The sequence below is a fragment of the Colius striatus genome, chromosome 7 (genome assembly GCF_028858725.1).
Source record: "Colius striatus isolate bColStr4 chromosome 7, bColStr4.1.hap1, whole genome shotgun sequence".
In the NCBI taxonomy this organism is placed as follows: Eukaryota; Metazoa; Chordata; class Aves; order Coliiformes; family Coliidae; genus Colius; species Colius striatus.
In genome coordinates this window covers 11,236,475-11,254,323 of record NC_084765.1, presented here as the reverse complement: position 1 = coordinate 11,254,323, position 17,849 = coordinate 11,236,475, and the positions used below count along the sequence as shown (strand labels likewise).

At 36.3% G+C, this 17,849-nt stretch overlaps 1 protein-coding gene across 4 annotated transcripts in view; it reads left to right on the top strand.

The window, feature by feature from the left end:
• ZNF143 (zinc finger protein 143) overlaps nucleotides 1-17,067 on the top strand; it is a 34,522-nt gene extending 17,455 nt beyond the window's left edge. For 2 of the 4 annotated variants that reach the window (XM_061999117.1, XM_061999119.1), the window contains exons 8-16: nucleotides 3,128-3,247; nucleotides 4,241-4,316; nucleotides 5,687-5,812; nucleotides 8,727-8,906; nucleotides 9,828-10,055; nucleotides 11,232-11,380; nucleotides 12,944-13,105; nucleotides 13,920-14,066; nucleotides 16,329-17,067. In XM_061999117.1, the coding sequence (XP_061855101.1) occupies nucleotides 3,128-3,247; nucleotides 4,241-4,316; nucleotides 5,687-5,812; nucleotides 8,727-8,906; nucleotides 9,828-10,055; nucleotides 11,232-11,380; nucleotides 12,944-13,105; nucleotides 13,920-14,066; nucleotides 16,329-16,412 (1,272 nt within the window). In that variant the 3' untranslated portion in view covers nucleotides 16,413-17,067. The remainder of the gene's footprint in view (nucleotides 1-3,127; nucleotides 3,248-4,240; nucleotides 4,317-5,686; nucleotides 5,813-8,726; nucleotides 8,907-9,827; nucleotides 10,056-11,231; nucleotides 11,381-12,943; nucleotides 13,106-13,919; nucleotides 14,067-16,328) is intronic. The other 2 variants (XR_009819017.1, XM_061999118.1) reach the window with 2 other exon arrangements.
• The last annotated feature ends 782 nt before the right edge of the window (nucleotides 17,068-17,849 follow it).

Genomic DNA, 17,849 nt, shown 5'->3' with positions numbered 1-17,849 from the left:
TTTTTCAAGCTGTATTTCAAGTATTTCATCAGTAAGGGTATAAGTATTTCAGAATTCATTTCAGAGATTGAACTGACTTTTTATAGTCCTTAAAGCAGAACAAATGCTGACTCAATGAATTATTTTCTTCTCAAGAGAGACAATTCCAGGCGTATGCCTGGAACTGTTCTCTCTTCTCTGACTTACTTTTATTCTCCTTGCCCTGTTAAGAGTAACTGACTTTTATAGCAGCATTATTCATTTCAAACAAAACAAAAGATGATATTTCAAAAGGCATTGAGGTTTAGTCTCAAACTCTGACCCCTACAAGGGGACTTCTGTTGGCCAACTGAAGGGTCCCAAAGCTATCCCAAAGGGTCCATGAAAATCTTAAATCATGATTGTATCCCAATGTAAGTAGATACAAATACCTACTCATAACTCATTCTGAAATAATATATTACTTGGGGTAAAATAGTCTGTCATGTAGATGTTTTAAGTGTGTGTTTATAAAGCCCAAGTCTACAGGTAACACAAGAGCAGGACAGATGTTATTCTGCTAAGCAGTCCTTCAGACTCACATGTGATTAGATTTTTCACCAAAGGATAAAGCATAAAACCTCTTTGTCACTTCTACATATGAAAACAAAAGGCTACCCATGAGCAAATGGCTGTCACACACTGTTTCCTTTCAAACCTGTCATACCCATCTGTTCACAATAAAAGCAGAATCGTAAGACTAAAGTTTGCATGTATACAATACAGAAATCTGATCTGGGATCTTTGTTACCTTTGTTGTTGTCCTCTATTACCTATCTAAACCCCAGCTGCATTTTTTATTTCTTTTTGTTGATTTAAAAGTATTTTGAAGGACACAGGTCTTCTCAAGAAGTTTGACATGGTTATAAAGGTGTTTTATTTGCCATGTTCTTCTGATTTTGTGCCTTCCTACCATCTGAATTATTTCTTTAGAATCCATTATCTTATGAGAACAGTAATTTTAATACTATGTATGTCTTTGTTTAATGATAATACTAACAATTCTTAATAAATCTCAAGTTCTACCAACTAGTGTATTGTGAGGAAACAAGTACTTCTGCAAACAGTTGTTTGAACAAACGCTTGTGGTGGTCAACTGCTTTTTTTCCTAAGCATTCTGTTTCTTTTATTCTGTCCCCCCATCAGTAATGTTGGTAACATTGTGTGGTTATTCCCTTATAGAAACTAGAAATAGCACATTGATTACGGAACTTTCTTTTAAACTTTGATAGTAGATCTTAACAACTATATATGGAATTTCATATGCTGAAACAACAAATGAATGCTAGCACCTTTACTGGTAGGAAAAATAAATTTTAAAAATGCTTAAGTGCAAATGCTCAACTAAGCATCTTCTTCATGATTCTTAACGTATTAAAGTGTCTTCTGTGATTCATGATACCACAGGTTAAACAATTGTGTTAGTGATGGGGTTTTTGATCGATTAGGTTCTTTTTCCCCATGGTTCAAGAGAAGCTTTTCTGAAGTGGTGGTGTTGTACATTTTAGTTGATTAAAAATTTCTTACTTCTTTACCTTCAGATTGTTCTGAAGACTAACAGGGGAGCATCTTCCCTGAACAATCTGTAGCAAAGCTGTTCTTCGATTTCCATTCTATCTGAATGAGGAACTAAAGGTCTATGTGTAGGTGCCACTGGGATGAGGAAGATGTAGTGGTATAGTTCAGATAACTGGAGTGCTGTAATAGATGGATACAGAATTTTTAACAAGGCCAGGTGAGGAGGGGGAGCTGCTCTTCCCCTGAGAGAACAGCAAGACTGCATAGGACTCTGCTTTAGGATGGATGATGAGCCAGGCAAGAGCTAGTGGGTCAGAATTAGCTGTTAGACCAGTGTGGGTGGTGTGGTGGTAGCTGGCTGTTTCAAGTGCCTGGTTGGGAAAAAGTAGATGATGCCTTCTTCAGACAACTGGAAGAAGCCTCATGTTCACAGGCCCAGGTCTTTACAGGGTATTTTAATCGCCCTGGTATCTGCTGGAAGAGCATCCGAACAGGGCATATGAAATCCAGCAGGTTTCTGGAGTTCAGGGATGGCAACTAGCAGTCTAAAGCAGGTTATTGAGCAGCTGGTTAAGTGAGACACTGTGGACCTCGTATCTTTAAAGAAGGCTGGGTTGGGGAAACCTTCAGGAGTCTTAGAGCTAATTAGATGTCCTTAGAGATACTCAGAACCCATCTGGATACTGCTGTGAGAAATCTACTGCAGGTGATCCTGCTTTGAGCAGGGGGTATTGGACTAGATCCCCAGAGGTGACCGCCTACCTCGTCCATTTTGTGAAATGTTATTTTGACAATTCAGAATGGAATGGAGTCCATGAGAAAAGGGGTGTGGTTTAAAAGAAGGATAGACCTTTTAAAATAGTCTTGATCACTTTGCACACAGCTGTATAAATTTTTTTACATTTCGAGTTCTACCTCTTCAGTCTGTAGGAATGTTTCTTGCACCTTAGTGACAAAGAAGCCTTTAAAAGGGTTTAAGTTGCATTGCAAAGCTATTCTGGATATTTTCTTGTTGTGTCATGCCAGAAAGGAGAGTAGAACCTAACTCAAATTGCTTCAATTACTTTGATCAAAACATATGCATCACTGACAAAGTACAAAATGCTTTCCTTAATTTTCAAGAAGTTTGTGCTGTAAGTGCATTTAATTATTGTTTGGTCTTTGCATGAACTTATACTTGAAAGTGATCTGATTTATGGGTAATATCTCTTAGGAACAGATCCAGAACCTTAGATGTAATGTCAGCTTGTTCTGTCCACTAATTTGGTCGTTTTGCTGCTGGATTTATGTTTCAAATTATTTTGTCTTTGTTGTTATTTGATTAATTAATGCATGTGTTTAAATTTACTATTTAGCTACAAGAAAATGTGTTTTACAGTTTCTCTCTTTCCTTTCATCAGAACTTATGCTTTTTAGCTATTTAGTTTTAATTTATTTATTGAGGACTAAGAAATACAGAGCAGAGAGACATAGCACAGCAGGGAGGCAAAATAAACCTGTCGGAATCGACTCTGACTTGATTGCAAAATTAAGTGTGTTACTTTTCTGATCCATTTTTTAATTCTGGGTTGTCTTTTTTTTTCAATTTAAGATTGTTTTGCAAGGACATGGAACAAGAGTGACTGCAAAATCTCAGCAGAGTGGGGAGAAAGCCTTTCGCTGTGATTATGATGGCTGTGGAAAACTGTACACAACAGCTCACCATCTTAAGGTGATCAGGTGTAAAATAAGCATTGCTGCTTCGTGGTATGGAATTTTGTGTGTGTGCTTAAAAGTAACAGGAATTAACAGAGAGCCAGTCGTAACAGTGCTCTTTTGTCAAATGTTTATTGGATTGATTTTACAAAAAGGGGTTGTCCTACATGCTCAGCTGATTTTGCTTAGTATTTTGGATAGATTCAGGTGTTAGCCTATTCATATTAGCCTCCTATATTGACAGCATGTAAGAAACCTCTTGTTAAGATAGTGTCTACCAGCAGTGTCATGAAATTCTGAAATCCAGTGTTCACTTTATCTCTGTGTATGCATGATCAGGCTAAAGTTCCATTTTAGAATGACTTTGCCATCATAATACAAAGTCTGACTGTTTAATCAAAATTTTTAAACTAAAAGCTGGAACATTTTTTCTGTATGGGTGGAAACTCATTTCTTTTCCTTTTTTGGATGAAGTAAAGGAATTAGTAAAGGTATAGAGCTGTTCACTTCCAGCTTAGGCTGAGGTAGTCACCTCAGCAATGGGGTAAACCTTCAGTGCTGCCTTGTCTCTGACAAAACACTCTGGAGTCAGTAATTGAGTCTATGGATCATGTGTCAAAATGGTGTCCTTGCTGTAGAGGTTTCAGGCAATATAAGAAGATGATTAGAAGTTCTCAGTGGAGTCAAAAATTAGATACTGAATGGACTCTGAGGATGCTTGTTTACTGTCTTTAATGTAGTTGCATGATGACATCTCTGTGTATTTACAGAAATGAATTCCTCAAAACTGACTGAAACTATCAGGTTAGACCTTGGAAAGAGACATCTTTAGTTTTAGGGAAAACATCGTTATCATATTTCAGTATTTTTTAATTGTTGATTTAAAAAGAAAACACTTGAATGTGAATCTTGGGAAGATAAATACATTGATGTTGAGGATGAACTGTTTCTGTGCTGCAGTAATTGGATACAATATTTCATTAAGTCGGTGTATTGGATGTCTTGACAGGTGCATGAAAGGTCACACACGGGAGACAGACCGTATCAGTGTGAACATCCTGGATGTGGCAAAGCTTTTGCAACAGGTAAAAAAAGATTACTTTTGTAGACTGACTCCTCTTGCTTGTTAGTGTTTGTATACAGGTTTTTAGTATTGCCTTTCTTAAACTGCTAAGTAAAGAACTTGGTTGGGAGAACTGCAGAAAAAAAGCCCTCGTTTCAGCTAGTGCAGCACATAGAATGGACAGAGGATTTAAGGCGTAGTTACCGAGTGAGGAATGAGTTGAAACACTTGACTCTTTCCCTTCCTCTTCGGCTGTTATGCTACAGTCAGATTTTTATGTTGAAAAAATAGTGTAAGTTAATGTAATAGTGTAAGTTAAGTGATAATAAGAAGTGGAACTTGTTGGCTAGAGGTAAATACCTTATCTTCTGTTCCAAATTTGAAAAGAACTTTGATGGAAAATGCTGGGGTTTTTTTAAGTACTAGGTGCTCTCAGTTTAAATGCTAAACAACTCCTCTGTGTTGGGTAATGTAGCTGGGTTTATTTTAAATGTAAGAATAAATTAATGCTCAGCTTGGTAGACATGCTTTGTGTTTTTAAAAACATCAAAAATTGGAATTTCATTGTGTTGATGTAACAAGAGCACCCAGTGAAACTAAAGATGGCAGCTGCCATCTTCTTTACAAAATAAAATAAGTCTGTAAGAACAAGTCTGTATCTACAAAATAGATCCATACGCATTCCTTGTGGACACAAGTGAAATTCAGCTTCATTTTCTGAAATGGCTATTTTGGTATCCTCTAGTCATGATATTTTCAGGGAAGTACAGAAAGGAAAATCTTAGTAAAAAGCTCTTTGTAAATTAATTGACAGAGAGCGTGATCCAAAGCTCACTTTAGACTGGTAGAGTTTTTGATGTGTTCCTAAATGTAATCTTAAAGAGAATGAGTGTCCATGACTGCTGTCAGTTGCCACCTATATATGTGATGGTGTTAATAATATGGGTTAAAATAATTAGAATAACTTAGAGCTTGGATAACAGTAGAAGCTTTTATTAAATTACTTCATTGGTGGTACTGATTTTTGTATAAGCTTATAATTTAATGTTATTTTGATAAAAAAATAGATGGAATAAAGAACATACACCCTCCTGAGAAGACAAAATAAATATTTGTCCACATCATAATCACTACAGTTTGTTTTTGAAGGGAAAGAGAGGCATTATGGAAGTGTACTTCTTTGATGAAAGGTGAGAGAATTCTGCTCATGAAGGGTAATAGAATTATGCTCTCCTGTATGGTAGAATGAAGAGCTTGTGGAGAGTGACTGAGCAAATTTTTCTCATCAGGGAGCTTCCTGATTGGAATGGCAAGCACAACTTTCAATGGTGATGGTTTATGAAAATCCTAATACTCTGTTTATACTACTGTAACACCCTTTCTCATCTTCAGGGTATGGGTTAAAAAGTCACGTCCGAACACACACTGGTGAAAAGCCTTATCGATGCACAGAAGAAAATTGCACCAAGTCATTCAAGACTTCAGGAGACCTGCAGAAACATATTCGAACCCACACAGGTATCATTATCACCTGTTGTTTTGTTTTTAGTTCACTTAAGTGAATTTCTTTTCCCTCTTTCATCATTCTGTGACTTTATATTTATGAAATCAGCATGTGTATATTCTCTTTCTGAAACCCAGTGAGCTCAACAGCATTTCAGCATGGTAAGCACTTACGGTAAATACAGCATGCTTTTATTGGAAAAAATGCTTAAGATTTAGGGGATTGGACTAGATGATCTCTAAAGGTCCCTTCCAACCCCTACCATTCTGTGATTCTATCGTTCACACTGCTATTGCAGATGCTTTTTTAGCAATGTCTTACATTGTCACCGAGTTACCTGATGGCTTTACAGATTCATTTGCAGCTGTAACAGAACAAGGAACTTTGTCTCAGTAATTTGACTCACCTTTTAGAAATGGCATCTGTGTTAAGTTTTGGTGCTTTAGTATAACTTGCATGCCAGCTTCATGGAAGTTGATAGTTCTGAGCTTACTGTCCTGATTTCTCTTCTCTTCTTGCAGGAGAAAAATTATTTGAGAGCCAAAACACAGATAAATTCTATACAGCATATACTGCATTCTGCAAAACTCTGTGGATGCACACACACATAAACAAGTTTTCACAGTGTTGCCTTTGTTCCTGAGATCTCAAAAAAACCCCTTAAATGTAGGAAGAATAATCTATCACTTACTAACGGGTTCCATTAAGTGTATTTACTTGCCTGCTAGAACACTAAAAAGTTTTTTCACTGAACTTTCTGAATCTTAGAGAAGTAAAAAAGAACAAAAGAAAGCTCTTTTTCTCATGTTAAAAAAGAGCAATGCACAGAAGGAAGTAAAAGTAGGCAATAAAAATTCAAAAAAAAACAAGACTACATTGACATAATTCTGCTTTCTTGGACTTCTGTATTCAAAGACAGTCTGTTATGATTAGTGCTATCAGTTTTAAATTGGTCATCAGGATGATGACACAGAAGTGTCATCACTTTTCAGTTGTAGAAGAGAACTGTTTGATGATGTTATGTAATACATCAAGTACAGACTATGAACTGGAAGATTTCTGTGGTATGGACAACTTGATTAGCTGTGGACTGTTTTCTTTACTACTTTATGGCTGTAGAAGTTGTGTGATAATTTAATTGCTTTAATCTTATCTAGCAGTTGAAACAAGAGACAAGCCAGTCCTATGTAACCATTTGCCATTTGAACAATGTTAGTAATACAGTCATAGCCTCCCAGCAGTCCAGGGACTGGAGTTCGGGGTTGGGTTTTTTTTTTAGATTTTTAAGTAGTTTCAGGAAGACAAAGAATGAGAAGTTCTTTGTGCAGATGGATGCAGTGTTGTATGCCCATACCCTATGCAAGCTACAACAGCGCACGTAGTGGAGGCAAGTCTGGACTCTGCCTTCTCTCTCCTATGGCTCTGAAACCTTTTTGCTCCTTTATCATGTAGAGCAGAGTTAGCCCTTTCTTCATTTTTCTGCTTGTTTTATCCAAAAGTGATTTTTCCATCTCAGTGGTAGTCTCACTTTCTGTTGCTGTCAGATGCTTGCCTTGGGTTCCTCCATGATTTTCCCTAGATATGCTATTCTGGTATCAGAAAAGCTGGTGTGGATGATTCCTCATAGCTGCAGTGGGGTAGAATTTAAAGACTTCTGACTTGCTTTGCATTCCTAGTGCTAGAAATCTCAGTCACTAGGAAACGGGTTGCTTTTCTAACGAGTACATTTACAAACTTCACCAACCGGTCAGGTGACATTCTTGCAGGCATTGGTAAGAGCTATTGAGTTGGCTTTCTAATGCAGGGTCTGTTGTTGGGTGGGGTTGACTCTGAAACCTCACTGCTTTCAGGCATGATGAGGTCCTGTGCTGAAGCAAGGATTAGGAGAGCCATGGTAACACAAAACTGAGGCGTGTATGCTTAATACACACTTCCTCAACACTTGAAACAACGCTGCTTTGGCAGAAAGCTGAAAAACCTTCCTGAAACAGCTACCTTAAGAAGTGAATTAATAGTTTTCTCTGCCAAGGAGCTAACTATTGGAGTTTTGTAGTATTAATGTCTCTATCAGGACTTTTTTATTTCTGTCTCTCAGTGCTTAATGCTGCACTTGTATTGATAATTTGCCCTCTCTTGCTCTTAGATTCTCTTTGGTAAGCAGTACAGTGAGTGGAATGTACTTAGCTCTAGGAAGGGTGAAATTACAATGGGACAGCATGTCAGGTGACTCCCTTCACTCTTGTCCTTTGTGTGCTTTCATAGATCTGAAGGGTCAGGGTATTGAGGTGTTAGGGGTTTGTCTTATCTAGTGTTCATGGTGGAATGTTTTGGTGCAATATGTGAGTTATTATGCTTAAATTTATGTTATGTGAATAGACTTATTTTAAAAAGAACCTGTATTTATGATTGCATTGGTTTTGGGGTTTGAAACCTGAGTTTCAGGGCTCTCTTTAAAAAAGTTGGTGCTTCTCATGTAAGGTTAAGTGCTTTCTATGGTGAGTTTTACTAATCCATTTGTATCTTGGTTATATGCTGAATCATGAAGGTATTTATTTTATGGATTTCAGTTGACAAATGTACAAATGGTGTGATACACTTGGTTTGGATCACACACATATGAATTGAGGGGGGTGGTGTTAAACGCCAGTTAGAATATGGACAATGTGGAAGGTTGTCCAAGCAACTGAGTCTGTTGTAAACATCATAAAATACTAATCTAAGTGCTTCATAATTTAGCTTACAGATTGTATGATTTTTGCCAGTTTTGACTAAACAGAAGAACACCGAAGTGGCATGTTCATGGCATTTCTGAATGAGGGTCTCAGAATTAGGTAGATTCGGATCTCTGCATTCAGTCTAAATGTAACTTAGGTTTTTTGTTCTTTTATAACTATTGCATGTGTACCTGTTGTTTGTTTGTTTTTTCAGGTGAAAGGCCCTTTAAGTGTCCATTTGAAGGATGTGGCAGGTCATTCACAACGTCTAATATTAGAAAGGTTCACATCAGGACACACACAGGCGAAAGGCCTTACTACTGTACAGAGCCGGGATGTGGGAGAGCTTTTGCCAGTGCAACTAATTATAAGAATCACGTGAGAATACACACAGGTATATGAGTGGTGATTTGTATTTTGAAATGGAATCTGTTTGGGAGAAGCTGTGTCATTCCTCTTGTGAACACTGTTTTGGTGCATTGTAACTGGATATAGTCATCATGTTTATATGACCTGGCTTGGTGCTGTAGTTTAGGCTTTGTCTCCTTCAGCAGACTGAGGATAGTTAAGCACTTAGGTTTCCTGTCTTGCTGTCAAGGCAAAATAATTTTGGTTTCGATATGGAATTCCTCAAAATGAATGCAAATCTGTGTCTTCAGTGGACAATAGGCTAAATTCTTCATGTGGTTCTGGGGATTGCCTCCATTGTGAGCTGTTTCTTAAATAACAGTGAAGCACAAGTCTGAGCTTGACTTTAGCTCACTGTTGTAAGCCACTCTTTCATCCCGGCTGTATTTTCCTTGCTGCTGGAGCGGTTATCAAAACCTTCCTTTTAAAGACAGAAGTGAAAGTAGATAACCAACTTGATTGGCAGAGTTGGTCAGCAGAAATAATCAGCAAAATTTTCAAAAGTTCTAAAGTGTAAAAGCCAGTTGTAGTTACATCATTTGGATAGCCTTATATATTTTATAAGAACACAGCCAAGTTTCAGAGGTGGGCTTTGTATCTTAAACAGTCTTTTTAGTTTGTAATATAATTTGGTAATTTCTTTGATTTTTAAATTAAAAGTTCTTCTATGAAACAGTAGTTGTTTAAATACATGCTTCCTATAGATTTACTACCATGGCAGTAGTTTAAAAAATACCCAGACAGCAAGAAGTGGCATTGCTAAACTTTGTGAGCTTGAGCTTCACCGTTGCTTTTGAAATTGAAGTATGGTTGGTAATGAAGGTATGCCGCTAAATATAATTTTCTGACCCTTTTTTCTAGACATCCTGGATAAAGTTCTCTTTATGCCATTTGTTTTTCCATACAGGAGAGAAGCCCTACGTCTGTACAGTTCCTGGTTGTGATAAACGTTTTACAGAGTATTCCAGTTTATACAAACATCATGTTGTACATACTCATTCCAAACCATATAACTGTAATCACTGTGGGAAAACATACAAACAGATTTCTACACTTGCTATGCACAAGCGGACAGCACACAATGACACAGAGCCCATTGAAGAAGAACAAGAGGCTTTTTTTGAGCCACCTCCAGGTTAGAGTTTCAGTGTTACTTTGAATCTCCTTGTTGTGAAAAAAAAAAAAAAAGGGCTGGATAATGTTTTGCTGGGTTTTTTTGTAACCGAGGAAATGAAAACATAGATAAAAATCTGAAGTACTTAGTAAAGTTATTTAACATCTGTGTAGGACTTTTTAGTGCGGTAGGCTACTTGTAAACAGAAACTGAGAGATCATAAACTCGTTTATAGCAGTCCTGAGGATAAAGGAGAAATTGGAGTTGCAGTCCCAACAAACCTGCTGTAAACATGAATGTGGGAAGGGACCTATGAGAGTGTAAAATGTCTGTTTGCAACCTACTCTTTTTTTTCCTTGAGGATTTTTATAAAAGTATGTAGAACACCGTGGTTTGTGTCAATCTTTTGTGCCAGGAGTAAAGGTGCTGCCTTGAGAAGAAAAATCTGTCTTTGCAGCACCCTGATACTGTGCTGGTTTTGCTATGGTTAATAGCAGTTTCTGCAAGCTGCCCTAGAGGCAAAGATGAAAATAAGCTCATGTGCTGAATTCATTCCTTAGAATATGTTTTTCATGTTGTCATGAGTATTGAATCCTGTGAGGAAATAGGTGTGCAAACTGTTTCGGTCAGATAAGATGTTTCACTACATGTATGTGGAAAACTGCACTGAATGTGCCTCAAGCAGATTTGCTATAGTTTAATTCCTTCGTTAAAGGAAATGATAAGATTTGGATGCTGAGGTTAAACATTTATTAAGATAATGAACTTACTTAAATCTTCACACAAAGGTATCACTGTGTCCTTCTGTATGTTTGTTAATTAATAACTCTTGAAAAGCTGCCAGTTGTGTTTATATAGAGCCTCTTGTATAGAGAGGTTAACATTTATGAACTGAATAGTCACATTGTCACCATTTTAATATTTGCTTATAAACTAAATGTATATTTTCTTAACGTGTAGTCTTTATGTGTGTTAAAACTCATTGCTAAAAGATTGTACCCTATGTTCGCAAAACAACAGACATTCTGACTTGCTTTTGATATTTTTCTGCTTTTCTTTTTCTCATCTTTCCATTATTTTTTTCCATTGGAGTATTTAAAACCTTCAAACCAGACTGGCACTTAATCCTTGTCATTTGCTTTCCTGAGAAAATTTAGGATAAGTAAACCAACCTCTTGCCTTCTTTCTATCAAATAGGTCAAGGTGAAGATGTTCTCAAAGGCTCCCAGATAACCTATGTGACCGGTGTAGAGGGAGAAGATGTAATTTCTGCACAGGTTGCTACAGTTACTCAGTCAGGATTAGGTCAACAAGTAGCGTTAATATCCCAGGATGGAACCCAACATGTAAGTAACACTGACAAAAACATGTTGAGAATTGAGGCAAGTGTTTGCAGATACTCCATGTGCTTTCTAAAATCAGTTAGGATTCTTGATATATATCTACATGTGTTTCTTAAGGAAAGAATCTTCTTTGGAGTTGGGTCAGGATATGTTTAGGGTTGAGCGTTCCCTGGAATACCTAAATTAAACCTCATTTTTCTGACATCTGAAACTTTATTAATGCAAAACTAGATTTATTGGCTGTTAATTGACTGTTACCATTGTCACCCTTCAAGTAGGCACAGGATATTTTAGTAATTGTTATGTACAGCCTAAGTTTCTGAGTTATCTCAGAAATCCTTGATTATTTGACTAATATCTGATGGTCATCTTCACTGGTGTCTTGTGTGTAAATACTTAAATTTTTGGAGAGAGGGGAAGGGAGTCTTTCTAGTCTCTGTGCCTGCCTTACAAGGCAACTGGTAGTGTGCAGTTTCTACATTTGTAACATAATGAATGCTTTGATACTACTTCTACTTGGAATTCCTATGGGTACATTTTTTAAGGACTCCTCTAGATATTTTTCTTTTATGAATTCCAAATGAAATTTCACTGGGAGAGGGTTTCAACACAACTCTTGATTTAACCATGGCAATATAGCAAAGGCATATAGGGAAGATTTCCTATCTCAGCTGGAAAGATAGGTGAAATGTCAGTAGCATATGTAAGATATGTTCTAAATTCAAATTGTATGTGAAATATTAAAGGGAGCTGTTGTATTGCCAGCCCTGAACATTGAAACAATACTAAGGAACTGGCATTTTACCCTCTGAAGTGGAGATCTGTATAAGCTTTGATGGGAAGGTCTCACATTTATTTGTCCTTTGGCTTGACTTAAGTTCTGAGATGTTTTATTACTTTGTAAATCAGACAGCAAATCACGTATCTGATGCTCTAATGCATTTATATGGAGACATCTGCAATTTATGCCATTAATTTTGAATGAATTGTTTATTCATGGTTTAAATTCTTCAGTATTTCCATTAAGATAAAAGAATGTCAGGTGGTACTACCTGGAGTCACATTGTCCATTATGTAATACACATGCATAGATAATCTGTCATGCAGTTATTTGGGATATGGACTGTTTAACGTGGAGGTCTGTAAACAGATAAGTATGTCTGAAAGGTCATGGAATACTAGCTCCAAATCAGTAAGATGAATGTGATGAGGGCTCTTTGTCCCAGATGGGGACCTGACCGAAAGTGTGATGGTGAGTCTCAAGGAATGCACAAGCACACCGGTCAGAAAGTGGAATAACAGCTACTACATCTTTTGGCCAGTATGTTACTTGTGAACATGGCTTAAAATATTTTTTCCTGTGAATTGTGAATGAGTTGCTCTTTTGCTCAATGAAGAAATTGAACTAGCAAGAGGACTTCCACTGAACCAACTAGCAGGAATTTGTTTGATAAATGCTGGTACACTTCAAATGCGTATCATCGGCTTTTGGAAACCTTACTTAAAAACTTGAGCAGCAATCAAACCTTCTCTGTTTTTTACTTCAAGAATTATTTTGTGTTTCAGGTGAACATATCCCAGGCAGATATGCAGGCCATTGGCAATACTATCACTATGGTAACACAAGATGGCACCACCATCACAGTCCCTGCCCACGATGCAGTCATCTCTTCTGCAGGAACACATTCCGTAGCAATGGTTACTGCAGAAGGCACTGAAGGACAGCAGGTAAGACATTGTCCTGCATACATGTGTAATCTTCCTTTAGAACATGATATAAAAGACACCCAAACCAGCATAATTCTATCTATTTGTGTAGATTTGTCAAAGTAAAGCAGTTTTCAACACCTGGCTGTAGCATTTCCCTCATAAAAGTATCATGTGTTCTATTCCAGTGCTATACATTAACATATGACAGAATGTTTTATAAACAATACTTGGGCAGCAAGTAAAACTTCTGAGGTACCAGAGCAAGAATTAATTTAGATATATATAAAATAAGACCCACTAATGGTGTTTTCCCCAAAATCACCTAGCAAGTGCGTGTGGCAGAGCTAAGAGGAGAATCCAGTATGAAATCTTAACTTTATCACTTAATGTTGTATGAGACTGTAATTTATTTGGCAGAGAGGAAACATTGTGTAAGTATGTATTTGTAGGCTTGTTTTCAGTATACAAATACAATAGCTAACTGTTTTAGAATAAATATAGTGATATCGTTTTAATCTTTAAGTTAAAATGCATTCTATTGTATCTATAAATAATTGTAGGCATGTATAACTTTATTTATAAATAATCACAGGCTTATAGGCACATTTATAGAGCTTCTGCACAGTTCTGAGGATATCAATATTTGGAGAGCTAATAGATAACTGAGAACACAGTAGTGGCAACCTTTCTTTAAAAAAATGTCTTTTGCACTATAAAATTATGGTCATGAATAATCACAGCTTTGAATTTAACTTTAAAGGTAACCGTTGCATAAGGTCAGTAATGGTAACAGATCTGTAATCCAATTGATTCTCTTCCTTTCGTCTTTAAGGTTGCTATTGTAGCTCAAGATTTGGCAGCATTTCATAGTGCCTCATCAGAAATAGGACATCAGCAACACGGGCACCATTTAGTGACTACAGAAACTAGACCTGTTACATTGTTAGCTACATCCAATGGAACACAAATTGCAGTACAGGTAAGAGAGTGATAAATGTTTTTTGGAGTGCATCTTGCTTCTAGAGCAAGAAGCTCCTAGTCATATGACAACACGATTTGAATCAGCTTGGCTTCCCTGAAAAAACAGATCATAACCGTAGGACTTCATATTTTAAATAATTCATAGGATTAGGAAAAGGAATAATAAGCACCTGATTTTCCAAATGTACCTGTAGAACTTCCAGGAAAGGGGGAGGTCAGAGAGGGCCAAACTTCAGGTCAGCTTAGTTGTTTATAGAGTCACAGATTTTCAGTGGAAAAGCACTTTCATTCATTCTTCAGCATTACATATAGAACTGATACACATAAAGCCAAACTCTCAAAGGGCAAATTGCTATGTACTTCTATGGATAAAACTACCGAATTTGTGTTATTTGAACCTTGAAATGCCAATAGCAAAAAAGAGGGTAAATGGTTATGTAGAAGGATTAAGAATCAGAAATGTCTTCCAGGAGAGCTGAATATATGCAACTGTCTGGATTGTGGTTTGTATGATGATGGGCCTTAGCTCTGGCAAACACCAACAGAAAGGGACATCAGTATAGCTATGCAGAGAGGAGAAGCTCAAAAGAGTCTCTAAGCAAAATAGTATTAAGCAGTGTAAATTAATATGTGTTTTTGGAAAGTTCTTTGAAATAGATTCACATAGGAAAAAATATGCAGAAAATGAACTCACAAATTCAATTTCTGGGTGTAAGATACACTTTGCATGTGGAAGTAACAGCAAGTAATTCCTTCAAACGGTTTCTATTTGCTGAAACTAATATGAGATCAAAACCTTTGATCATTTGAATCTAAGGATTAATGCTGTAGTCTGTATGTGCATATGCACAGTACTCTCTGAAGAGCTCATATTGAAAGGAATTGGGTTAATATATTCAAACAGGAATGAGAGATGGTTATTTTCCCCTTGGTTTAAGTGGAAGATACCAGGTCATGTGCTGATTGATGAGCAATGAAAGTCAAAAAGCTCTTAATTCTGAGTGCCTGTCTTTTGAGCTAAGTTGGCAGTAATCAAACCTGCATGTAAGAGAAGGCATATCAGAATGCAATTGTTTGCATGAAAGGAAGAAGAAAAAGTAACTTGCACCCTCAGCAGTTTGTCCTTTAAATGAAAGGAAAACTTAGGGACCCTCTGCACATGCTCCTCTTTTGTTAACGGCAGTTAGGCTTTTTGTAAAGTACCTTTATATTGACTAAACTTAAAATATACAATACAAATAGAAAAGAGAGAATTCAAAATTAAAATATTATGGATTATTCCTGGATTCTTGATTGTTTCTCTTTTGTACCTTGATAGTAATAAATTAAACCATTCGTTTTCTAAATACTGATGAAACAGTGGCCTGATAGACAGATTGAAGTCCTAAGGAGGTGATTATACAGCTCTAATTGATTTGACTGGCACCAGATCGTGATATCAAGTGACTGAAAACAAACTGCAAGGGATATTCAGAACTGTGTCATTAGGTTTATCCATCTGTCAGACAATTGGGTTTTACTTTTCACACTCTCCTACAATTCCTTCTGAGCCAAGAGGTAATGGTCAGCTTTACATTTTAGTTAGATTGAGGTTGTCTTCTGAGTTTCCATCACTGGATATATGTGCATGGTGTACATATTATAAAACTCAAGAAATGTGTCCAGTTGACTTTATTCAGGGTTGCCTGAAGATAGTTGCTTCTGATAGTGTCAGATACCTTGATGACCTTATAGTTGCAACTATATGATCATTTCCTTTCTAAACTGCTATGGAGTTGAACAGTGTCATCATGACTACTCTCTTACACAGGCAGGATTCTGCAATAAATATACACCTTTTTTTGTATATGTTAATGTCATATGGTCTTCTAAAGACATGACTTTCTGCAAGAAACTTGAGAAAAAGAAAGGTGTTTGTTTGCTGACTTTTGAAAACCTTATCTTTGCTTTGTTATATCTGCCAAGTTGAAATATCATCTGCTTTGTGTGTCATGAAATGTTTACCATGCAGCAGTTCTTTGAAGAAAATTCATTTAGTAGACTCACAGAAACTCAGTTTAATCTTGTATCTTAATTGTCATGCTGATTAGATAGCTGCTAGTATATATTACCCAGAAGAGGTGTGACAATACGAATCACACTTTTTTTGATAAAGTATTAATTAATATCTAGATCTTTGGTTTTATCTTTATTTCTTTTACACATTTATATCTATAGATGATATTTTGGATTTATGTATGTTTAAATGCATTTGTTTCAGCTTGGAGAACAACAGTCTCTGGAAGAAGCCATTCGAATAGCCTCCAGAATACAACAGGGTGAAACACCAGGGATTGATGATTAACTTCTAAAACTGCTACCAGTACAATAGAGTGCAAGGTATTCTATTTTCAATCAACAAAGGTCCATGCCAGCAGCAACCCATAAAAACTTTGAAGTTCCCTGCTTGTTGATACTGTGTACACATTTTATGCAAGAGCGAAGAACATTTTCTAAGTATGTGTACATAACCCTTGGATTGACATCATCTACTTCCAACTGTTGTATATTCAGGAATATGGAATTAGGATTATATAGTAAATTTCCTTGTTATCCTTTCATCTGATTTCAGACTGATCTACAAGCAAGTGAAAAGTTAAATACGAGTATTGGAATGAATTTTTAATGTCGTGTACAAATAATGAAGGCATTACTGAAGATTTCAAATGTTTAAGATACTATTAAAAATCATCATTTCAGGAACCCTTAACAAGTAATAAAGACCACAAAGCCTTTTAAATTGCATTCCATAAATGGAAAAGTCTTGGATTTTGAGCCTACTGTAAATCTTCGTGTACCTTGTTTCATACAGATTTGAATACTCGTTAGATGACCTACCCCATCTCATTCATTGTAAATACAGACTGTTAATGCTGGAAGTGCTAATTATATTATCTTTAAATTGGATTATGTACAAAGGAGAAACTTTGGTTGTTCAATATTAAAGCAAGTAAATCTAATGATTTTGTTTCTTTACATATTTTACTTAAGATGTTACTCAAATTATTATGCAATAAAACATAGCAAAATTGTATTGTCTAGATAGGATGGTATTGTTGTGTGATGTACTGTTTTACTTTTTAACGAGCCTGAAGTTCAAAATATTTATTTACAGCCTTGTATAAATTTTTCCAAGGTTTATTTATCATAAACTTAAATTTTTGACATCCTAATTTTTGATCATACTCCAATAGAGTGTGTTAAGTAATTAGTGTTATTTTAAACATTCTAAAACACTACAAGAATGATTAAAATAGTAATCAGCTGACCGATTTTGCCTAAAAAGTAAACTACCTGTTTTCAAGAGAAATATTTTCAAGTTGAGCATTCGCAGCATAAGTACTAATAGTTTATTTTCAACAGTTCTGAGTGCCTGCTGCTACCATTCAGTACCTAGGATATACTGATAATCAGAGCTTCTGAAAATCAAGTTACTGTAAAAAAGGGATTAACTAACGATGATGTAAGTACAATACTCCTCTCCACCTGTTGTTCTGTGAAGGAAAAAGAATCTGTTGTAGATATGTCTAACATATACCGTGGAACGAAACTTTACATTTTGTTTAATATGAAAGAGTGTCTTGTCTTGTTAGTAAGCTTGTTAAGCAAGTTACAAGGTTTTGGCTTCATGTAAGATTCAGTACTTATCTTAGATGAGTGTCGAGAGCACTTTTGAAACTGAAGCCTCATCTTTTACCTTCTCAAGGGAAGGATTCAACATCTTCTGGATGAAGTGTTAATC